The sequence below is a fragment of the Vanellus vanellus genome, assembly GCF_965231255.1.
Source record: "Vanellus vanellus genome assembly, chromosome: 1".
Lineage (NCBI taxonomy): Eukaryota > Metazoa > Chordata > Aves > Charadriiformes > Charadriidae > Vanellus > Vanellus vanellus.
The window spans coordinates 164,952,945-164,978,785 of NC_138905.1; the positions used below are offsets into that span (position 1 = coordinate 164,952,945).

Here is a 25,841-nt window from a genome sequence, read left to right on the forward strand (position 1 = left end):
CTAAAGCATTGTTTCCATCCTTCTATTTATAAACTCTTTAAAATTTGTACACTCCATATGGTGAAGGTGGAAACCTCTTTAGAAGTTTCATATGGGATACACGGACTTGCTTTCCTTAATCCCGTTTTGTGGAGTCTTCAGAAACAGCTGACAAACCCCAGCTGTTCTCTTCGCCAAGCACTGAAAACTTAAGGCTGTGTGAATATTCCTGGGCTAGAACATAACTGTTTCCATGTAGATTTGGCTTCTGAGCCATCTAAATGTTGTTTAAGGCTGTATCTACATTTTGGGAGAAGTATTTGGATCAAATTTCTCTCTAGATAACTATTCTTTATTGCACGCTTTGGCATTTAACATATTAATCTCCTTTTAAATAAATGATTGTTTTACCTGTTTCAAGATGTGAAAGCTTGGGTTTTGTTCTTTTTCCCCAAAGACATGTAAATTCAGCTGTATTTATTTGTTTTTTTTAGTAAGCCCTGGGTATATACCAGATGGGAAATGACAAATCTGCATATCTCTCTATAATTCTGACATCTTTAAGTCTTTTTATAAAAACACAAACTTATATTTATAAAGGCCTCCAAAATGAAAATACATGCATTTTAGGCAAAATGTTTACAGTTTGCTTATCCACATAACAACCATTTCACAGATCCCAAAATATTTATTTTCAATATTGAACTTCTTTTTATGGTTGATCCACTCTTTCAAAGCTGTTCAGTTTATACAACCAGTAAATTACTTTTCCATAATTGCTGTAATTACAGTCCTCCTCATGTGCTTACTCTTATCTCAGAACTGTGCGACTGTTGAACATTCTGGTAACAGAAAGCCTCATGTTTATTTAGGAGATAACATAGAACACTCTGTTAACTAAAATATCTATTTGGGAAGCTCTCTGTAGTTAACGTAATGTGATACTACTTTGATTTAAAAGGCTGTACCAAAGTACCAGCCATACAAAAAGCTTTTAAAGGCAACGTATAGCTCAAGGAAACCTCGATGTGTTAAATATTTTCCGATTAAAAAATCAGGCCGAAACTGTGGCTTTATTATGTAAAGGGAAAATATGCTAATTGTAAGAGAAAAAAATATACGACACCAATATAGTCTAGGTCATTCCTGCAGAACATGGGAAATCTCCACTTCCTGCGTAACTACCTCTGAAGGGACAGTTATTGTAATGACTCAGGATTGTGCATTGTGGACTTTGACAAGAAATTGTATTTTACCTTTCTTGGGTAAGTTTCATCCCAGGTGATGTTTCCTCATGTGCATAAACTGTTCTCATTGTGTTCTAGTACTTGCTAATATCTATGCAAAAAGCAAACCAGTTATTCAAAGCACAGCTATGGGGGGAAATAACATTTTTCACCTGAAATGCTCATAATCCAGAAGGACTTCTTCTTCCTAAATTACCACTTTTTTTTTTTCTTGTGAATTTAATCACAGTTTTCATCTTCAGCTCCTTTAGAAATGCCTTCTCTCAGTTTTCCTGTCAGTGCTGATTACCCAAGCCTGCTATTGCAGTTCTAATTTCCTCACTAAAACACCTCAAAAACACAAGGAAAGAGGAGGATTGCCAACACAGTTCTGGGATGGGGTGAAGTAGTCTTTCTCAGAGCTTTCTGCACTGTTGGCATGTATTCACAACTACTTGGCTATTTTCTCAAGAACACAATGAAACACAAACATATTAAAAATTGTATTAATTTCAGAATTCAGATTAAAGCTGACCTCCTTTAATACTCTGACACAATTACTGCAAGGTATCACCCAGACTTTGTCTGTGCTTCATATTTCACTGTTCCTTCTGTCTAATACCATCTTCTTCTCTGTCGTTTTTCATTTTGTTACTGTTATTCATGCAGCAGCTTTCTTAAATAAAGCTTTTGCCATCTCTGTCAGCTTTCCTATGTATCCCTGCTTAGCAGCCCACTATTCTAAATCACATCAGAAAACATCTTTTTTATCCTTTCCCACTATTTTAATTGCTTTTTTTATCACCTATTTATTCTTTATGTCCAGTTCATAAATGTATTTAAGCCTCTAAAAGATTTTTGGTCCATTGCATGCGGGACTATGCAGTGTACATCACAATTGGATCCATCAGTATGGTACTGTGAGGTGTCTTTTATAAGATTACTTGAAAATTAAAGTAAAACAAAATCACAATCACTCTTCACACTAGAGCATGAAGCAGTACGAATGGCACAAATGCAAAAGTAGAAAATTATACATAACTAATTTTCTCCTTTTTAAAAGGGAACTGGTGTATCAGGGGTTATCTAACAATTATTAAAACTAGAATAATAAACTGGCAGATATGACAAGCATATAAAGTAATTGACAGTTTATTTTCTTTAAGGAGATGCATGCTTTTTCAGCATTGTGCTGCACATAACCCTAATGAGGAATCGAAAGCAGACTCTTAAGCTGGAGAGACAGGTAAGAGCTTTTACCAACCTAGTAGCATTAAAAGGATAGAGGGAGATCCCACTCTCTCACCCCACATCTCAGCTGTGCTCCTTGTTATGAGCACCCACAGCTTATTTTGCAATGGCTCTATCATGCATTGGGTGATGATCCAATGGAGCAATAAGCCAAGACAATTTAGTAATCAACCAGAAAACTAAAATGGTTAAAAAAAAGAAAAAAAAAAAAAAAGGAAAAGATTGGGTAGAGGGATTATTTCATTCTTGGGCAATGGTCCTGTTCACAAAAACATCCTATCAGCATCAAGGTGAGTGCAAAGGAATCAATACAAACATGCAGTTGTAGAGGTCACAGGGATAGAGAACAAATAAGTGACAGGACACCTTTTCAGCAATGGTGACCTCAGCCATCTCTTGTAAAGCTACAATTTGCATTTCTACTTGCAATGGCCACTCCTTGAACTGATGCTGCTCACTAATCTTGCTGAGAATTTCAACCAATTTTTCCCCTCATAGTTCATTTTCTACCAGGTTTGTAGGCTGGAGAAAGCTTGGAAAGAAGGTCAGGATAAGGGAAGCAGAAGGAACACACGGTTGGGAACAGGTTCACTTTTTTTGGTAGCTTCCAGCTCTTAGACTGGCTCAGCCTTCCAAGGATGCGTCACCTTAGGGACGTTACTGCTAAATGCACCTAAAGGCCCACTGATGAAGATGAAATTAGCATTCCACCTCTTGCCCCCTTCCTTCCGCCATAAGGTGACATTGTGGCGTATGAGTCAATTCAGGCAGCAGAGGCAACAGAAAGCCTATCCCAGTCTTGCAACTGCGTTAGCTTCATGCTGGTTCTCGTCCCTGTTAGCTCTCCCCAGGCTAAGCGCTTCTCTGCTGCTGGAAAAGACATGGCAGAAACACATGGCGAGGACAGAAATGTGACTGACCTGTTCGTGGCAGTTGCCCACAGCTTCATCTCTCTGTAACACCAAACTAATCTCTTAAATCACAACCTGGCTGGTGTTTCTATTGACACCAGTGTTCTAGGGAGCTCTCTTTCTCTCCCTGCCACGCTCTTCTCCCAGGGGTTCATGCTCACCGTGTGGCCTGGCCCTGCTCTGTGTCGTCAGTGCTGTTTGTCTGTGTGGAGGATCACCAGATCAGGGGGCCGCTGATGATAGATACAGTGGTACAAGCACACAGCTGGCTGCCGCGTGGGGACTGCCTTAACCGGCTTAAGCAGGACGGGTGCCAAATGTGAAATCATGGCCAGACAGATATTCCCAAATGTAGCTTGCTCACATGCTGCCTTCACAGGGCTAGAAGTGTTTTCTGTCACACCCTCCCACTCCGTGCCAGACCATATGCTGAGGAGAAAACATGGCACTGGCCCCAATCCCCCCTCCTGTATGAGACAGTAGTAATAGCTGTGGCACATCCTTGCTCCTTCACACAGGAGGACACACAGGCAGAGGCTTTCAGGGTCTCCTTGTCTCCTCCGAGGAAGAGGAAGGAGACCGGTTGTTAGTTTTCAGGTATTGTATTGAATCCTCAATGTCAAAAGATGGCTGGGCTGTGACTACACCTCACCCTAGTGAATCCCTGAGGAGGGTCCGGCTAGACCTTTTGCTGTTGAGAAGAAAAAGGATTAAAAGGTTTTAAACTAAAAATCTAGGCTTTTTTTTTCTTTGTGTGTGTGTGTTATAAACTAGGATAACCAACACAAAAGAATTAGGACACAGAGCATCTTAGGGTGCTGTTTCATTGTTTATTGAGGTCTCCTAGCTCACCACCCCCCCCTCCCTTGCCACGGTGCCAGAACTCACTGTGTGACAGGGAGAGCCAAGTAAGAGAACCAACTCAGCTAAACACACTCACTGAAATAAAATTATAAAATTAAAAAAAAAAAAAAGAAAGAAAGGAAAAGTGGTTTTCATGGAGGTCAGCTCTCTAGCCCCCAGCGCTGGGACTGGAACCCAGGAAAATGCAAGGATGTGCGTCTGGCATCACTCTTTTCTGAAGCAGCGTCGGCTTAGATCAACTTAGGTCAGCTAATAATGAAGCAACACCTTCAGGCAACATTCAGAATTCTGCATAAAAAGCATGTAAAATGCACATCTACTCCAAAGCCTGGGTGCAATCTGCATTGGTCAGCAGCTGCTCAGAGCCCATGAGATCTGTACTGTTTGCTTCCTACGCTCTTATGGATCATTGCTACATATATTACGTACACAGTGAGTCTCCGCAGAGAAACAAATAATTTCAGCCGTCTTAGGTTACAGCTTCCTAAAGGCACAATTCTCCATGTTTATGTGAAATTTCAGATAGTCACGATAACTTATCTGAATGTTCATTGAAATCTAAAAATTATGGCCATAAAACCTGGGAATCGAATAAACCTTTTCAGATTGAAAGTCAGTGATGTAGAGACGGAGCCTGAATCATTCTGGGAATTCTGAGATGCCTTAGTAGCAGTTTATGAGTACATAAGCCCTAAACTGTGATAATTAATCTCTTTTCAGGTTTATACCTGCAGGAATTGTACATATTGGAAATCAAACAGATTAAGACTGTTATTCAACATCTCTTCTTGCCTGTGCATTTCTTTCCTTAAAAAAAGGCAATTAACCCCTTCCTTCAGTTGCTGTAGCAAGAGGGAAGATGGTATTCTACTCGGGAACATCCACTCTAGCTTCACAGGTACCAAGAGACGTGGCTGGGCCATCACCACGCTCAATGCAGATTACAAGACTCAGTTGGGAGCTCAGGGAAATACAGACAACAAGTCTAGGCTCAATTCTCTGCTGCTATTTTATATTGTAATTGGTATGCAAACCAGATATTATTACCTAAACTAAATAAGGCTCAAGTTGCACCTTAACTGAAAACGTGTGGCACAGCACCTTCTCGATATCTGTGTTTTACTGCTCAGTCAGCAATAATGCTTTTTTGGTGTGACCTGAATTTCCAACCCAGACAAACTCCCCTATGCCAGCAAACTGCTGTGGGAATAGATATGTATCGATATAAAAAGGTGCCCATTCTCATGAGGCAGACAATCTTCCTTTTAATGATGATACTTAATTGTTCAAACAGTGGGAAAGGATGTGTAGGTCATCACAGTGCTCCTAGGTGCCCCAAATGACAGCAATTCACCCCACAATTTACTGCAGTAATTAGAAAATAGTTTGTGTTAATCCAGGTGCTCCATCTGGGTTACTGATCATCCACAGGACTCCATGAATGCTGTGAATATTTTCTAGTTTACATATTAGGAAAACAGGAAGAAACCTGTTCTTCTGCTGGCCTGTGGTCAAGTCAAGGAAAAACTGATTCCCAAAGGTCTGTTTTTTTTATCTCTCTGTGTTTCTTTAACTCACTGAAAGGTGACACGTACATTTGCAGAATGTTAAATCATTATCTTTTTCAAATATTAGTATTGTAAAAAGATGTTTTGGTTGGGATTGTGTCCATTCATATTCTTGGCACTTCTCTAAAGCCTACGAAGGCATTTGCTCCATTTCCCCCAAATAAACAAACTACAGCTGCTATTTTTCAAGCAACAGCTTGTTGCCTCTGTTTAAATACAGCTTTTTAATGTAAGAACATTTCAATATTCTTGAATTTTGTTTATTAAAAAGTCTCGTAACGTACTCCTTGGAACTTACTCAGCCCCCATACCCTTTCATTTGCTAAATCAGAACAATAAATAACATGCATCCATGTATATAACATGAAATAGTACAATTCTACATCTTTTCTCTTACCTTTCACATACATTACTTAACTTCTCCAATTTTGCCTCTAATAAGGTGACCTGTGATAGTTTGGATTTGGTGAGCTTGTTTTATATGCTTCAGCAAAATATCCACTAAGCAAATAGAAATTAAACAAAAGGAATTTTCCCTCTTACCTGTATCCGTCTAAATTAAAGGAATCTGATAGATAACCAAAGCTCTTTATAGATGAATAGCTATGGAATTCAGACTGAAATGAAAATTCAATAGCTACCCAGTTTCCCTTGAAAATAATGGTATTTCATAACTAACTCAATTGCCTTGAATTCTAAGTCTTCTGCAAGGAGTTCTATGGCAATACAATAGCTATTTATTCTATTAATTTCAATAGAATTTCAGTAAAAAGTAATGAAAAGCAGTGAGTGCACATCCAGTAACTACTAATTCAATACCATTTTTACTTTTTATTTTAAAGAGAATATTTTCATAAGTATTGAAAAGCAATTTGGTCTACAGGAAAAGATAATTATTTTTTTCATGTTCGCATTAGGGATCTTCAGTGCTTGAAATAATACTTGTATGCCTGAAGGTTTTGCAGTCTACCCTGGGCTCTACTCTGAACTGGAGGGAAAAATTTCAGATAATCTACCCTCTATGTACTTTGTATGGTATTCTCAGACCTCTCAAACTTTGTGTAGGTTTATGGACAAGCATTAAAAAATTTGATCAAAAAAGATCTGATAAAATGACTTCTGATAAAGCATAGATTTTCTGACCATGTTAAAAATTAAAAGAGAGATTATCCTTCTTCATAAATGCTTATTATTTTAATCCACAGGAAACGCAATGTTCTTCAGTTTAAACACTTGTTTCAGGAGTCCACAAAGGTGAAAGCTACAACAAAATAGAATGCTTTTTGAAAAATAAGTGAAAAATTATGGCAAGTAGCAACAAGTACAAGACTCCTGCATGCAACAGGCTTTGCATATTTATATGGAACATTGAAAATCTAAGAGGTGAGCACAAATGGGAAAGCCCCTCCAAACATCCATGAAGTTATGTGTACTGGCAGCAGCTGAAAAGGGTTGCAATCTTGCCACTTATGGAGTACTATACAGCCACAAGACTTTACACAGTTTGGACCTATATCACCATTCGGGTCAAATGAGATGAGTGTGAAACAAGGAGTAAATGGAACTTATAATTCAGTGTCATGTACTTTGGCAAAGGCTATTTGCAACCTGTTGTTGCACTCCGAGACTCTTCATTCTTCAAAAAGTGCAAGTTATGTTTGCTTAATGGTTTCTTTCCCTCTAAAGAGTAGCTGCCTAGACGTCGCACCTTGTAGCCAGCTGAGCTTGGACAATAGCAACAAGGCAGGTTGGAACAGGACTATCTTCATGGAAACTCGATCTGGACTTATGATTGGGTTTAATATCGCCAGATTTTGCACAAATGCGAATCCAACTTGAAACCTTATACAAGACTACCCTTATGCTACCCATCGGACTTTGTGCAGCAGCTCTGCTTTTCTCTTCATGCCCTATATAATTAGATATGCAAACTATCAAAATCCTTTTTGTAAGGGGAGAGAAAACCCCCCAAACTTTAGAATCAAGAGACTTTTATCTTCCTGAACTGAGTGGGGGCTGGGAAGCTTGAAGGTGCTTTCACGGAAAGGGAAATAAGTATTTGTATTCCTCATCTGTCAGTAACAAATAACTTGACAAAATGAAAGCATTTTGGAATTATTTTACAGTTGCATGCAACAGCAGTGGAATTAGATGTTCATGTATTGTTCACTGCCATATTTCCCTTACTATATTTTTTGCAGTAGCTAAAGTTCCACCATGCTGTCCCTCCCGATTTCAACCTGAGCAAATTATTAAGCTTTTATAGAAAAGTTTGATCACAACTGAAATGTTAGATGTTTCTTAAAAAGGTGCTAACGTATCATTACCATAGTTTCACTTCCTTGTAATTTTTTAAATATTAATTTATATATATACACTTCAAAACATGCATCAGACAACTAGGATTTATATGTATTTTTCTGGCAGCTGCATTTGAACAACCCAAATATAATATGCACATATATCAATAAAAGATTGAAAGATACTGTAAGAATATATTAACTGCATATGGAGAAGATAGTAAAACTAAATATTATGAAAGAACGCAAAACTGTAATAAGTTAAAAGTGATTTATCTGAGTGCAGTCAGCATGCTAAAATGAGAATGTCAGTCATTAATATCTGGAATAGAGGATTTCCATATTACTAAAATATGTTTTCAGCAATCAGCACAGCTTGGAGCAGCCAACTCTTATGCCTCCCACAGAAAGGTTTTCCTGACAGAAAATCTCCCAGGATAAAGTAGAAAGGAAACACAACTATTTCATTTTCTAATTGGTATGAAAAGCTACACAAAGACTTAGCGCAGTACAAAGAGGAGAACCTGATTTGGAGTATGCTTCCAGCACTGCAGATATCAGCGAAGTTTCAACTAACAAAATATTCATGGATTCATTTTTATTTTGTCATAAGAAATACATAAACCCCTTCTTTCGAGTGTATAAATGAAACACAAATTACACACTAGCTATGTGTGCCAGAACTGTCACTCTTATCCTATAGTAGAGACAGTCTATCCTGTTCATCAGCTGCCTTTAAACAATGTATTGAAATAAGGATGCTGAAGCACAACTAAATGCCAGTGGGTATGATCCCACATGCTTTATTAGAGGAGTGAAATCTACTGGAAGACATTCTGTATCATTTCATCTATGAAATTCAAGTTAGCAGCTTGTGAGTACTCTATGTTTTATAGGCTCATGCTCAGGATAACTTTTTGCCTTTTTGGCACTGTCCATTTACTATGGCACATCATTTGTTTTAGCGATGGTTTTCATCTCATCCTAAAGTTCAGCTAAGTGCAAGATGCTGTTGTAACCTGCACACTGAAAGCGAAGACTGACCTTCATCTCATTTCACAACTTCATAGTGAGACACACAGCTTGGCTGAAAAATTGGATTCTCTTTTGAGGTCAGCAACAAATATCCAATGGAACCAAAATTGCATTCTTTATTTTTCAAGCTGCTGTTTTTTCCTACATAGTTATCTGTATTTTAAGAGTGAACAAGACAAGACAGATAGAAAGGCTCTTTACTGCTGCGGTAAATTGAAGTGCGATATTATGAAGGTGAGTTCCTACTGACATGGAAAGTTCAGCATATGCTTCTGGTGGCTAAATGAAAAATACATGTCATGGGAGTTTAAACTCCCATAGGTTAACTTGCAATATAAATGACATTAAGGGATGTTGAATGTTATATTACAGGGCAGGTGACACCGAATAACACAGAGAAATAAGAAATATAAGAGCCAAGTTTTTCATATTACCTTCATATTACCTTCTAAGGAGATCATAATCTCCCAAATGCATCAGAACACTTTTAGATTTCGCTATTGCAAAAGTGCTCAATGAATTTTGGCCATGGCAGCTCTGTCATAGCTCTCTGGGCCACACTAGATCTCTTGACTATAGAAATGGTAAGACTTTCTGTTAGTAAGGCCGAAAGAAAGGAGGAAAAATCTGTTTTTTACAATAATTCCTGCATCTGCAAAAAAAATTATTTACAAGAAGAAATGGAGGGTAGATGTATTGCAAGAAGGAAATCCATAGGACCCTTATCAGAAAGAAGTAATTATTTCCTGAATCTTTTGTTTTACTAAAACACTGATCTCTCTAATGGTTTTAAGTTTTTGCTCCACTAAACCTGGTTCTGATATAGTGTACTGTGTAGGGATCTTTATCATAGTCTCTTTGCCAAGTCATAAGACATTTATAGTTCAGTCAACCCTTTTCTACCAGCTTATCCTTAAAAAGTCTTTCTAAAATGAGAATGTTGACTGAGTGTAATCTGTGCCCTTGTATACCTATGTGGCTTCGTTAAAAAAAAGAACATTTTGTTTGCATTAAGGAACATATGTACTTAATATAATATCCATACAAAATTACACGTTTGAGTAGGTTTTGCCATATTGCTAATAAGGTTTGGAGCTTTGGGCAATATGGGGTCATTTCTGTGTGGGTCAAAAAAGACCTGCATAGGCAGTTAAAAAGTCAAGAAAATGTAGTGATTTAGACTGAGATTGTTTACACCTTTGAATTCTTTTCCTGAGTTTTGGGTTGAGTTTTTACTCTTCAAGAAACATCAAATTGAAACTTGCTCTGAAATTCAAGGACTAAAAAAGCATAAGGAAATGATACTAAGAACCCCCCAAATGTCTCATTAATGGAATTTGACAGATTATTTACAACCCCAAATCTCTTTTTTGTGTGTGTATTGTTCATATACAGCATTAGGATTTATTTGTAAGGAGAAATCTGTAAGGCTGGTTGCCAGCACTACTTTATTACTGTATTTCAAAAAGAAATATGTGAAGTTTCCTTTTAAGGTCACGGGACATGACCGCAAAAAGATAATATACTACCTAAGACATTATCATAAGCAGATCAGCCTTCATCAGGCAACGGCTCAAAATTATAATACAAAGCAAATCAATGTCAATTTTGCTTTGACATCATTGCAGTAAGAGATTTGCACCTATCACCTTTTATTGATATTGTGTAATAACCTCAGCAAAGTATTTTCAGATATAACGAAGTGTTTTGATAGTGGCAAGGTAGGGAGGTTTCTCGATGTAGAACAAACTGGCTCTGAGTTACATGCATCTCTCCATTACATTTACTGCAATAATGGAGAACATAGTTCACACACAAACACACAGAACATTTGTTTCTAATATGAAGTTTACAGAATCTAAAATAGTTGGTAAATGAATCTGCCAGAAAGAATAGATAATTTAAAATATTACATAGTTTCAAATTCTACTTTCAGTGCATGAAAACAGATTCTTACTTATGCGGTTTTCTAAAATAGATGCGGATTCCAAGATAAAATATTTTAAAAATATAAAATGGCATCACAGTGAAAAAAAATACTTTACTCAGATATATGGTCTTAAATACAGCTGAATGCAAGCAGAAATAAAATGCAAAAAATGGACACAGAGACAAAAGTTGAAATATAACCTTCATTATTCCTCTGGGCAAAATTCAAATTACTGCGTCATTATTTTTTCCCTTAAAAATAGGATTGTCTACAAAACATAAAATTCAGATAATCTGCAGTTTATCAATACTGACCAAGCCAAATGGTGATGTAACTGAAGATATGCTTATAGAGATAACATAATTTTCACGCTTCATAGTGTAATTGCATTGCCTTAATTAAGTACACCCAAAGTAGCAAGTTCAAACCAATTAAATTGATATTTAACCCCTCCAGCTCGCAACATTTGAAAGAAATCTCTTTACATTGTTCAAAATAATGTACATTAGAGGTTAACCAACTTTTCTTAAAGTGGACTTATTTTTATTTCTGCTTGTGGAAAATGAAAAAAAGTCACAAATCCTTCATTTGGATTTGCACTCCTTGAAAAAATAACTTCATCGAAGTAGCTCTTTCAGGTAACTGAAAGAGCTCCGCCTTACCGTTCAGTCTGGGTGTGTGCTTCATTCACCCCCTTATTTCCTATGACAGAGAGACCGGGTGCCCCAACCCCCCCAAACCAGAAGGGAAACCAGACCAGGTGAGAAGCACAATATTTTGCAGCTGGTCCCTGGCCTTTGAAACAAGGAGATCAGCACAGTGGAGTGCCTGAGGGACGCCCCTACAGGTAAACAGAGATCCAGCCCTAAGGTAAACAGAGATCCTAAGCATAATTAATTGAGAGATTAATTCCTCCACTGACGAGAAAACGCTTTCGAGGCATTAACATACACGGTAACCGAGGACAGAAAGAGCGGTACTGTTCATTGAACTCCTGGAAAGAAGAAATTCCTTGACAGAACATAGCTATGGGCTTGGAAAGGTACAAAATAATAATGCTTGATTCACATAGTATTCGAGTAATAAGTAATTAACATATTCTAGAGATGTCTCATTTAACATCCCTCTGTTCATTCACAGCATTTTGAAGGTCAGTGGCAAAGCGGCTCCCCCAGCACTTCCCCTGAATGTAAACACAGAAAAATTTGCTATTCTATGCAACTTCCAAACTGCGCTCGTGTGTACTAGCCAGTCGTTTCACTTTGATGTAAAACGATGTGAAGGAATTGGAGATGAGGAATGAAGCTGGAACTAAAAAGTCATCATATAGGTCCAATGGTTTCATTATAAAAACTTTTAAACTTTGTTTGACAATGCTGATCAGCCTTGTTTTGAGAAGCTCTTTTCTGCAAACGCAGAAATCATGCAGTTCAAGAGTATTGTGTACGGATGGCAAAGGCAGAAGTCTAGAACTGCTGAATTAGGTCCTGTATTTGTAACTGTGACATGACATGATGATGTGTGATGTTTCACATGCACTAACGCTTTTCTATCCTTGACAATAATGGCATAGTTAATTGCCATACTTCATTTCCACAAGTCACGTCAAAACTCAGGAGCCCCAAAAGTTTGCTGCTATCATTCAACGAAGCATCTGCATCTTCAGAAATCCACAGCCCCTCTTCAGGTGCTGCAATTTTCAAGATTCACCCTGAGTGAAGCTGTTAACATCCTTCCAGGATGCATCCTGCTAGTAACTAGCTGCCAATGGTGTCAGCGAACAGCAAGATCAGGCCAGATGAGTCCCGGCCCTCTTGAGCCACTAACTGGAGCAGAAGATCCCCATAATTGTATTAGAAATAGCATGGCCAGCAGAAGTAGGGAGGTGATTGTGCCCCTGTACTCAGCACTGGTGAGGCCACACCTCAAGTACTGTGTCCAGTTTTGGGCACCTCAATACAAGAGAGATATCGAGGTGCTGGAGCGAGTGCAGAGGAGGGCAACGAAACTGGTGAAGGGCGTAGCAGACAAATCATATGAAGAGTGGTTGAAGGAGCTGGGACTGTTTAGTTTGAGGAGGAGGAGGCTGAGGGGAGACCTCATCACTCTCTACAACTATTTGAAAGGACACTGTAGAGAGGTTGGTGCTGGTCTCTTCTCACAGGTAATTAATGACAGAACAAGAGGGAATGGCTTCAAACTCCAACAGGGTAGATTTAGACTGAACATTAGGAAAGAATTTTTCACAGAAAGAGTGGTCTGGCATTGGAATAGACTGCCCAGGGAGGTGGTTGAGTCACCATCCCTGGATGTGTTTAAGAGACGTTTAGATGTGGTGTTGGGGGATATGGTGTAGGGGAGAACTTTGTAGATTAGGGTAGATGGTTGGACTCGATGATCCCAAGGGTCTCTTCCAACCTAGATAATTCTATGATTCTACGATTCTATGATTCTATAATCCCACAGAAGGGAACCTTCTTCTTCAGTGACACATCCTAAAGAAAATATGCAGGGCAATGGATGCTGTGAGCTGCGTGCAAGAAACTATTGCCCCAGGGGGAGGCACAGAGATTTAGCAGGGTAAGTAGAGTTTAAGCAGCAGGCAAGCAGCTGGCAATCCAACCAGAGAGCTCCTCGCAGGCTGAATTCATTGCCGTCTGAGGAATTACAAGCCCAGGTTGTGTATCCTCTATACTTCTGAGGGAAGAGAAACAGTAGGGAAGGAACAAGTACAGTTCCCCTCTTCTACATGTTACTTTGCTTACTGATTGATGATGTTCCCTTTATTTCAGGGGTGCTCCTATATACTTTGGCTAAGCAGTAGCCATCAGTTCTTCATATCATATTTAAGTTGTAGGCAGTGATTCTACTATTTCTGGAAAACAAGGGGAACATACGGGATCATGGAGGTTACTGCTTTTTAGAGAATTTAGAAGTGGTAATACTGTAATCTTTTAATGAGGTATTATAAAGTTGGGTTCACTGTTCATTTGTGCAACTGCACATTTCTATCTTGAATTGCTATGATTGTTTCATGGTAAGTCTGTTTTTTTTTTTTTTTTCAGTAGCACTGCAAACTCCTTCGGGTAGGCTACTTATGCATTGTGGAGACTGGTGGGCCTAAAGCACTCTGAAGCTTATTTGCATAAAACCCATTGGATTTACATCCACAAATCTGGTTGTTCTTAACTTCTGAGCAACTGAATTGGCAGTTGTATCACACAACAGCGTACTCTACCCATTTTCCCTCGCTTTTGTGAAACGTAAGCTAAAGTGGGAAAAATAATTCTAAACTGTAGATTCCTTTTTTTCATATATAATCAGAATTGGGCTCCACAGCCCTTAGAGCCGTCTGCCAAACCCTGCCACTTCAACTAAGGGAATATACATCAGTGCATCATAATAGCTATCATCGTCTTTATGGACAAGAGACATAAAGAAAATATTACTTCTCCAAACCCTGGATCCAATGAAGTTTCTCTAAGAAATGAGTAGAAAAGCATTAGGTTAAGATAATTTTCCCTATTCTCATTCTGATGGGTGGCAAAGATGGTTCCTCTTGAGGTGTCATGATGCATTTCATTCAGGAAGAAAGCAAGAAAGAATGACATCAGCCTGAACAATTAAATATTTGCCAAGTTGTCACTGACTGAAAATAAGGCTTTATACATAGGTTTTGATTTTTAGGCTGCCTTAACTACGAATGCTATCAGTCTTCATATGAGCACAAGATGCACATTACGAAATTTTAGCATTGGCATTCAAGTTCCCATTCTACGCCTATCAATCCAAAATTCATGAATTTCTACCAGAAACTCTGAATTTGAAGTAATGGCACTGCAGGACTGCAGGAACCTTCTGCAGTGCCTCTCCATGGAGGGAATAATATCACTTACTTTTTCTCCAGGAGTCCTTAAGACGTATAATAAATATCACAGCATATTTTGATATAATGATTAGGGAGGAGGATGGCAGAGGGCAGAAATTCAAATGCCAGGTAACCAAGGTTGCTAAGGTTTTAGCTCTTACTTACCGTGATCACGCAGGAGCAAAATTTTTGCCTACTGAGAGTTACAACAGCTTGCCAGCCTTTGGTCTGTAGTGTGTAAGGGTAAATAGAAGCGACAGATGCTGTACACTTCAGAGAAAGAAGGGGGGAAAAAAACCCCAATCTGTTTTGAATGTTATCTCAACACACTTCAGAGGTTCCCTATTTTCATGAACCTAAGATGTAGCTGCCTACCCAGCTAAGGCTTTGTTTATTTCCAGTAGCTGTACACACAGGAACAAGAAAATTGTAAAGGATTACTATTACAACCAGAGACTGATTTTTCCATGAACCAAAGTGAGTCTGGAAGAACACAGTTATTCTTGTAATAAGCCAGTGGAAAAAGATAAATCTAGTTGGCCTCTTGAAGCATTCAAAGGAAAATGTTCAGCCTTGCGCTTGCAGAAAACACAGAGTCCTGAAGGCTTTTGTAAGCAGTAAATAAAACTGATTGCATATTTTCATTACCCTAAAGCTTTCATTAGGAGTAAGTAGTTAAGGTTTTGATGGGGAGTTTTTCTTAAAATGATTGAGTTGCTATAAGTGAGACTGCACAGTATGCTCTACCTCAAGAGGTCTCCTAGGGTAAGTGTCTGAGTCATACTGATGGGAAGAAGAAAGAGGGATTCTTAAAGCACAATAACGAGAAAGTTTATTAGTCATTCAGAGCTGCTGCACTGACAGTAAGTGAAGTAACTTCAAGACTGGCAGGAGAAGCTTTTGCTGAAACCTTGCAGATATGATTTGCCTCTGTGGCTGAAGTCTAGCAGGGCGCTGGCAGTCAGAGGCGGCTCTGGCGCTCTGAGCCGGGATGCCACAGCTTTGCTGGCCTTGAATTCTGCAGTGTGAACGCACCACGTGCCGGTCTGCCTTGCCACGCTACAGAACTTGTCAAATATTGAATACGCTGCTAGCAAAGCCACTTGCTCTCCAGCCCGAGCAGAAGGATGGCTGTGGACATGAGTCCACAGTGCAGGAGCCCCTCGGTTCCTTTTCTCAGACAGGGATGCGATCCCATGCCTTCAGAATCACAATCATCTGCACATCTCTGTTACTGCACAACTTCTGAAGTGTTTTCCACAGTCTCCCACCTATTAAAACATGGGAGTGAGGTCAAGGTGTGTCTGATTTACTGCTGAATAATTCCTAGGAAAAAAAATTACTTGTGATTTCTGCTACTATAAATAGCCATGCAGTGGCAAATCTCCATAGATTGCAGCAAAGCAATTCATGGACTACAGTACTAAAAAGACACTACACTAGTGTACAGTTTGTCCCTAAATACGGCAACAAAGCATTTATGATTTACTTCAGATGTCCACAAAAAAAGCCCATATACAGACATTGCTGTGATTAAAGCAACTACTTGGATTTTCACTTTTCTGTTGTTCTGAATTATTTAAGTAAGGAAGGAGTATCACATTTGGCTCAGTCTTGCTTGACTTTCAGATTTAGTATCATCTCTGTTTTGGTCTCAAGACAGAAGAAAGTTAACCCCACTGCTAATCGTGAAAGATATCCTGCAAAAAAACAAACTAGTTATGGCCACTTTGCCATACTGAATCTTAGAATAAGATGCACACTTTTATGTGGAATTCATCTTTTTGTGGGTGTTGATTCTGAAGCTGAAGGAGGGCACCAAGGGAAAGTGTGGTGCCCATTAAGGGGAGCTCATTCCTCAACTGGCATTCATGCTTGAGAAAAAGAGCTGTTCAAGGGAATTAAATGATCAATTGTAGAGAAAGCTAATGTTAGGGAAAGTCAAAGAATCTCCAGATAGAAACAAGGACCGAAATACAGGGTAGCTAGAGAACGAGGAGTAACGGTATAGCTAACGTTAAATGTAATTCCCTAAGATAGATGGGGTTTGAATCTTTGCAAGTGGGAATAGCTTTCTCCATCTCTTCTGTGTTTCCGTGACAGAATGAACAGTGGGATCCCTGATCCTTATCGCTGTTAATTGGTATAGCTCCATGGAGAGAAGCATAATTTTGACTATCTCTGTTGCGCCATGAGACAGAGAAAATCCCCTTTTCCCCATTCTCCAGAATCAGTCAGCTCCTCCCCGGAGGCAATCTCCTTCCTCAGCAGTACAGTTCCTCTACTCCTTCTTTTTAGCTTGCATTTGCTAACTTTGCTTGAGAGTGGTGCAAAGAAGATTATGAGGGGTAACTCACAGGCAAAACATCAGAAGCAAGTGTTGTCAAAATACACATTTTCAAAGTCAGCATGGCTGGTTGACTTTTAAATACTGCTTATTTTTTTTATGTAGATACCTGGAAGAAGCATTTATTCATTATAGTTTTATAATTATAACATGATTATTAAAGACTGTCTTCCTTTCTCAGCCAAAATTCTGAGTTTCGGAGGAATTCTGACAGAATGAGATGTGCTACGTTTGGGTTTTATGGTGCAATAATGAAGGCAACAAAATACAAAAAGCCTATAATGAAACATTACACAAAAAGGACACAGACCTTAAGGTGACACAAACAGGAAAAATATAATAAACCATGTGTCATGCTGCTGCAGCTGTTTCACCCCTTACCAATTTTCACAGTCTATAAAATCTTGGAAAGCACCAGATGTTTAGGGGAAGCTGTCCCACTCTCCCTGACTTTGAAAGTAGACGGAAGATTTATTAGTGCTATACAAATGTGATTTCGGTCCTGACTTTTATATTTATAAACGAGGTGGAACACGTAACACATCCTGTTGTCAGAGAGCCCATTTACTTTCCTCTGCCCCTCCTCACTTGTAGATCTTGGGTGGTGCTGGACAATTACGGTAACTACAGACCGACAGCAGAATGTGCAGTCCAAACTACAGCATTTGCTTAGTCACTGACAAGCACATCTGAGAGTTTTCTCCTAGTACCAACTTTTACCAAAACGACCTTGCAACACACAGATTATGAGCTAAGCAAAACTATCTTGTTGTGTATGAATATGCACCAACGTTTGGGACTCCTGCCTACTCAGAGACTGTTAGTGCACAAAATTATATTTTTTTTTTTTTTCCTAGTGCGTGGTTCCTAGTATCGGAACAGGGATAAAAACTGCTCATGCATAATTTCCAATCTTTCATAGCTCAGCAGTGCTGTAAAGTGCTGCCGTTCGTTTTAATTCAGTGAGTAGAAGTTTTGTTGTGTTTAGTACTAAGGGAATTGCATGTGTTACTCGAAAGCCTCTGACAGCTGTCAGAGACAGAGACAACTTGCCGCATTTCAATCTTTCATAAAGGAAAGACTAAGGACCCTCATCTTCAGCACAGCTGTCGGAGGCCTCAAAAATAGGATAAAACAGAATACCTTTTGCAAACACAGGAAAATCTGTCTTTCCTTCTCTATTCCCTCCCCTATCAAGTTACACAGAGAAAGTTGCATAGGTAGAAGAAACAGAAAATACGTCGAGAGATATTTGCACTTTATACTGCCTTGTCATCGCTGACCTGAAGGGATAATTGCGTAGCAGCCTGCCTTCCTTTAAGGAAGCACACAGCGTATTACACGGTATTTAGTAAATTAGCACTATGTTTTAACATGATGTACAAGCTTTCATGTTTTTCTTTTCTGAGAGCAGGAACAATCAAAATCTGAAAGATGTTGACGAAGACAAGGGCTTTGCACCAAAGACTGAAAGCTTGAATCTGTAAGCATTTCCACGCTTTCCAACACATAGCTCACCCTGCCCAGTACTCTCACTGAATTTAAACCACCAGAAAAGGAAATCTTCTCTTAAGACCTGAAATCTTACCTTCCAGCTTTCGATTTGAACAGATGCTTGCCTTAATAAAAACTCTGTTGTTTGTTGTAGTTAAAATGCTTTTTTTCTAGAAACGTACATTATTTTCTTTGATCAGAATTAGTGACGATTCAGCTCTTGTTTACTCTTTAATGATGAAGGAAAAGTAGCTTATGCAATGTCTTTAACAGGTCGGCATTGTTTTTCCATCAGGTCCTACTTAGCTTTCTGACGATGGACTGACTCTTTCACACCCGTAATCCCACAGCTATCCCTCCATACAGCAATGCTTTCAATGTCAGCTCCTTTAAGCAGTAGAAAGGACTGAGAAGGCATGTGTATTTGCATCATTTGTTTATTATTGTTGTTTGCATTTTTGGCTCATGCTATTTTTATAGCACACTCAATGCTGTTTTTCACTTTCCACACTCTGATTCGTTTTTCATCCTGTTTCCTTCTCCCTATTCATCTTGCGCCACCTTTGTGCTGAGTAAACTGAAAATCCATGAATGAGTCAGAGTCAAGTTTTCAAAGTCACATTGGTCAGTGGGGTTTGAAATGAAGCAAAATGAGATTGCTTATATTTTGTCTTTCCAATAGTAGAAAACAACACTTCCTTTCTTTGGTTGCAATAAAGAGAGCTTTATCCCACGTTTTCCAGCTGCTTTTATTTTCCTGAAATCCAGTCTAGGCTATGATGCTCATTAATGACTGGTGTAACTAGCTGTTTCTGTTCTTTCTATATTATCATTAGCCTTGACTAATTCCTCATCCTATCCTGTGTATCATCAAAAGCAACCTGAAGCTCTTATATCTTGTTAAATGTTACCCTTCTGGGAGGTTGTTTTTTTTTTTTTGCTACAGGATATCTGAATGGCTGTTTAAAGATTTCTTTCTTGTTTTTTCTTCTTAGTTTACTGGAGTGAAGAAAAATGTGAATAGCAGTTTTCCTTAAATATATATTCTATGCTCCATTCTAACATTTTGATTGCATGTTTGGTACTTTCTATTCAGCAGCCTGAAGGGGAGACATTAACATATTTTAATCAAGAACAAGGAATTAATAGTTTCTCATGTATGTAAATTTTAAGTTTTTTGCCTATATACCATCTGAATTAAGAACAGCAGCTGTTGTGATTTATTGACTAAGATGTTATACAATATTATTATCATCTTCTTAGCTTGCAAGAGTCTAGTTTTCAGTTGTAAGACATACCCTTTCTGCCATGTTAAGCTTGTTATCAAATCCTCAACCAAAGCTTTCTCAACATTTCACATACCATGTAATAATTCAGCTCAGAAGCCGTAACATCACACCATTCCTTTTGAAATATGAAATATGAAAAGTGACCGGCTCAGTGCGGGGGGACTCACTCACTGCAAGCCAGGAAGGTCAATTAGAAAGTGAGGTGTATCTGCAGTTGTTTCGTTGTGAATATTCACCAAGAGCGTCTTCTAACCTCACAAAACTCTGCAGATGTTTGCTATTACCAGCATTTCCTTCCACTAATATTTAAACTCTTCTTACCTATGAACAGATTCCACTCAGTATCCAAATCAGCCTGATTTGCTAGGCAGCCCTTCATTACATTGAGGCAATAGTTGTTGCAAGGTTTCACAGTGGGAAGTCCTCTGCAGTAAGGGCAGTACAACATCTTCATTAACGCCCGGATGCACCCTGGGGTGGGACTGACCTGCAGAGTTTAAGGGGGGGAAAGAAAAAGAAAAAGGAGGAAATCAATCTCCTGTTCGGTGAATTTCGGGATCGCTGAGATTATGCCTCTCAAGCAATAAGCGCAGAAGGGGCAATTTGTGAAAAGAGCTCAACCCTCAGTAACACCCTCCTATGAGACTAATCAATTCCTGCCAATTATCTTCATTTAGCACAGCCGGAAGCGCTTTTCAGGAATGCAAAAATCAACACTCCCCTACTGATGTCAGTGCTTGCCTCCCCAGCCCTCCCACACAAAGTCTACCGGAAAGCGAAGGAAAAACATCCAGGGAATCAGCTGGACAGTAACTGAACCTAACACGGAGGATCCTGAGCAGACCCCTAGTAGCTCTTCCTACTCAAGCTAGAACTGCCAGTCACACCGCCACTGGATCAGATTCTTCTCCTTATTAAAGCACAGTAAATCCAGGATAATCTTAATGATTTCTATAAAATTATTCAGAACTGCACCATGACAAAGGGTTATCATTCTGTTTTCAGATGAAAATAACCTTCTGCCTTCTCAGACAATTTCATAAAAAGATCAGATAGTCTGTTTGTTGAGGTTGTTTTTTTTTTTTTGTACGCTTTCAAGTGACAAAAAGCATTATAGGCAACAGTCTAATGCATTTCAATTTACATACCAGTATGGCACAGCACGGCTGCACAAGGTGAACTTAAAACAGCCACCAGGGTCAATGAAGAGACACCCAATGAGTTTAGGATTTTTAGTCAAAGTCATTAACACTGGGCATAGCTGACGGAAGGAAGTAGTGTGTAGACCGAAATTTTCAGTGATATGTGTTACAGTTTGCAGTAGAAGAGCATGGATTTCTCAGGGACGGAGCACGGAGGTTAGGGAAAGGTTTCTGCATAAGGCTTCGCCATTATTTCTAATGATCCTTCACCTCATCTTTTGTAGACACCAAAATGCTGGGCATCTACTCAGCAATGTTCCTGTTATGTTCAATGGAGAGAAATGGGTCAGTTTTTCTTTATCCCACCTACTGAAGGGTAGGATAAATCATCTCCTGGAAGACATCCACTGAGTCCTCCATATCTAATTTTAGACCGCACAAATTGGTCACATTTGATAATCATGTGAAGCTCCTTGGGTGAACATTATTTCCCTGACCTTCTCATTTCATTACTTAATTGTTTCGTCTCAGACTTTGAAAATGGTATGCACTATTATAATGCACATTTTCAGGCCAGAAATCTAACTTGGATTAAAAGTGCACGTTAGATACTCCTTGCAATGGCGTCTTGTCATGGTGCAGTGGAGCATAAATTTCTCGTGCTGGAGTGACAATCTAGAGCAATGACAAAGGGCTACAGGTTCCTCAGTGATTTCAAAATTCCTGGACAGGAGAGTGCAAAGCAATGGCATTTCTTTCACTCATTCTGTTGCTTCATGAATAAATGCAACATTTCTAACATGAATTTGAAGGGATTAAACTGTTTTTCTGTATTCAGGGTAACTTGTGCTGAAAGCATGAATCTGACTTTGCACTGTAACGGTACGTGCTAAACTGACTCATGTAGTCTGTATTGTCAGAATTGTACTAAAATGGCACTTCTTTTTCTCTGGAATGTCTTTCCCCCTTTTTGATGTTAAATCACTGATGTTTAGAAAACTATGCAGAACATACTCTTTACACTGGACATTTTTACATGAAAATGACTCTATTAAGAGTTATAGCAGATGCTTCTGAGTATGCTCAGAGGCAATTTTTGCCCTGGTTTCCTAGGGAAATGCACTTTACTCGCGCAACACTGATGGTATGTGTGAAGGTATATTTATCCATCCTTTTCCAATAGCTTTTGAACCTGTTAGCCCATTTCAACCAAATCTGACTGAGAACTTCAGGTCTCAGTCCATTAAGATCCTACAAGGTTTTTGAAAACAGGCAGTTGGGAGAAGAAAAGGAGAGAGGCTCTATTACTGTCTTTATTGAGGAAAAAGTTGACGCACGAAGTCAGTTCCTCACAGATCTCAAAGAATTCACGAGGAGGAACGATGCTATGAATGACCCATGGGTTAAAAAAGCACCAGGTGGTACTTTCACATTATTAAACAGCAGAAAATTCAAATACAAGATACAAATCCAAGGAAAGCTGGACTTCATTATTTCCACTGCTCAGAACTACTTCTTAGAGTCACTTTTTTTATCTTTATAACTCCAAACCTAGAACAAAAATATTAGCACCAGAAGCGGGACGTAAGCAATATATATATATATATACACATTTATGTTCAACAATGGAACCTTCAAAATTACTTTGACATTGTTGCTTAATGCCAGAGATACTTCTATCTGTGCACACTGAGAACATTATCAGCAAAGTTCCATTCATGCTTAAGGTTATGCTTCTTCCCAGGCCCAGAAGTTTTGCCGATGCAAAATTGTCAGCACCTGGTTGACTCCTAAGTTCAGCTGGAATCCATATGTTCCCCCATCCTTGCCTTCCCAAGCCCACTTTGGTACTCATGTTGACAGTTTATCTACCTATACAATCTTGACCTTGCACAAAAACTTCCTGGTAATTTCCTTCTTAAAAAGCACAGCTAGAGGAGAAAAGACAGTCCCTGCCTTTACAGTATATTTATATCAATCAAATATCATAAATATTTATGTGAGGCTTATTTTATCAGAAGTTTAGTCTGAGAGGTAACTAGCTATCATGTCTTTCTCTGCCAGAGGTCCAGATCATATCCCCAGTCTGCTAGGACATGACCCTAAAGGCCAGTTAGAATATTTATTTACACTGGCCCAGTGAATCTTGAATTCTTGTTGCATTACAGAACAGCTTTAGCCAGAGGAGTCCCAGACACAGTCCACAGTGAAGTAGTCAAGAGAAATTCTTACCACTCAAAAAGAATGAATGGGACCCAGGTGTCTCATGTCTCGTCTGACTGTTTAATATCCCCTGTACAAAATGGTGGCATCATCGACAGCATTTTACAAGAAAGGAAGGTGCCCTGCTTTCGTTTATGGAGAAGTAACGCTGTTTTTAAGATAAGAGGCCAAGCTGTGACTCCAAGCAGAAGGCAAATGGAGAAAGTTTCCACAGAAGTCTCTGACATAGCTATATCAGCCTCTGACAAAGACCAGCACAAGCAGCTCCTTGTTTATCAAGCTGTATGTTGCAGACCTCTGTTTCAGAAGATGTTATGCTGGTGAAATAAAACACGAGCACACTCTAAAGCCAAGTGGCAGGGACTGGTTTACGTCCACACTGCTTACTACTGTCACCTTCTTCTCCAAGATGGCCACATCCCATACTACTACATAGTATTTGGCACTACATCTCCTCTGGGTCCCACCTGGTGCCCGAGTGACTGAAATACATAAACCATTATTTTGTGTGGTTATTCTTCAGCACAAAGTGCGTGGACTAATTGGAGGCAGCACTGCAGGCGATGGGAGTAAAAGGAAGTTAAATAATAACATTGCATGTTTTGAAGTGAGGCAAAAGGTTACATTTGATAGTGCTTAGACTATGCTTGGGTTAGCGTTAGAAAGAACAGAAGGGACAAAACCAAGACACGTATCTTCATGCAGCTTTCTGGAGGCAGTCTCCATGCTCCAATTAAGCAAAGCTTAAGGCTAACAAGCAATGACATGAGCACACGATGAGTCCCATTCTCAAGCTTGCTCCATATTACCCTGTCACTTAGCAGTACTGGTGTACCTTTAGGTGACCAACCCTTCTCCCTTGTGGCACAGGGAAACATTAAAGTAAATCAGCTACTTTGGAAGTCTGAAGGCTAAAAGTTAACTGCTGTTAAGTTAACAGCAGTTAAGTGCCTTTGTGAATCTAGCCTTCAGTGAGCAGCCAAGTTTCAGTTCTCAGGTTCAGTTGTTTTTTCTCTACCTGTATTTTCAGAGAATACCGTCAGGTCTTTTTCCTCTCTCAACAACAAACTGAACTATCTTTCATGCAAAAAAAAATATCAAATTTTGCTCTAACATTCTGAAATCTTGGTAAAAAAACAAACATAAAAAATATCCAGCTTAGAGTGTGAGTATTTCAGAAAGCTATGAACACCTGAAATCTGGTGATTATCACAGAAAGTTGATTTTCAGCCACCTATAATTGGCTTGCTGCTTCTTGCTGCCGGCAAATTCTATGAAATGTATTTTCAAAACGCATTTCTCATTTTCATCTTCCAAAAAAAAATAATTCAGAGTATCTCACGCCTAATACTACTTTTCTGCAGACCAGTCAAAAGGCAGATATTAATTTCATTCAGAAGTATTCAAAACCTGCATTTGCTGAGAAGAGCTGATCCTCAGCTCAGGAGTTTCAACAGTTTTTCTGTAACTAAAATTTGTGGATGGATATGGCTTTCTTTTTTTTTCTTTTTTGTCTTTTAAAATACATTGCAGTTGACTATGCTAATCGCAGCAGAGAAATTTGCATAGACTTCAAAGTTTAGAAATAACTAGTCCTTATGTAAATCATATATTATAAATCAATTAGGTGACACTGAATGACATAATTGGGGAAACTGCTATAGAGGAGTCAGTAATTATATCACACTGCCTCCCTGACTGACTAGGACATCTTCATTTTAGTGTAAGCTTACATGCAATGCAGCACATCAGAAGAGTGCCTTTCTGAGCTTTGATTGAGCCTAGTAGCTGCAGGACATGTTACATTACTGCATTTTGTAACGTTTTCTGACAGCTTCAGCTTTATCTAAATGTACGTTTTTGCATACATGCAAAAAAACCAAAAAGCAAGATACTTAAGGGCTTCATTACTGAACACTTGTTTTCCCCCTTCAGAAAGTCTAGGAGGAATATTACTTCATCTAGAAGACATATTTTGCAAATATAAATAATTGAGGAGAGAACTTATTTGAGTCAAAGCCATGAAATTGTACTCTCTTGTAACACTGCATTTGCAAGATTGCTTTGTTATGTATTTGACCTGTTTTTGTAATCAAAAGCCTTGGCTTTGTCAGGTACATAAACATAAATCTTTCGTCTGATACGAAAAATCAGACAAACTGATTAAACAGCTGGTCACCTTTAAAAGGATCAAGCGCACCGACATGCAGTTTCTCTACTTATATTTATAGGCTATTTCTTACCAAAGTAGCTGGTATATCTTGTCTGATAATAAAGTAGGAGTGTTCTTCCAAAGTAACATTGAATGTACCTAAACTCACAGCATAAAGCCAGATGGTCTGACCCTGTCATTTCTTGGCATATAATAAAACCTTTTCAAATATGAACAAAATGAATCAAAAGTGAGTTCCACC

General features: G+C 38.9%; 1 protein-coding gene across 1 annotated transcript in view; it reads right to left on the bottom strand.

Moving 5' to 3' along the window:
- The window catches only part of GPC6 (glypican 6), a gene marked incomplete at both ends in the record, with an annotated part of 788,000 nt that overhangs the window by 186,569 nt on the left and 575,590 nt on the right, over positions 1 to 25,841 (bottom strand). Inside the window, one exon of the mRNA XM_082479868.1 lies at positions 20,384 to 20,549. Within this exon, the coding sequence (XP_082335994.1) occupies positions 20,384 to 20,549 (166 nt within the window). The remainder of the gene's footprint in view (positions 1 to 20,383; positions 20,550 to 25,841) is intronic.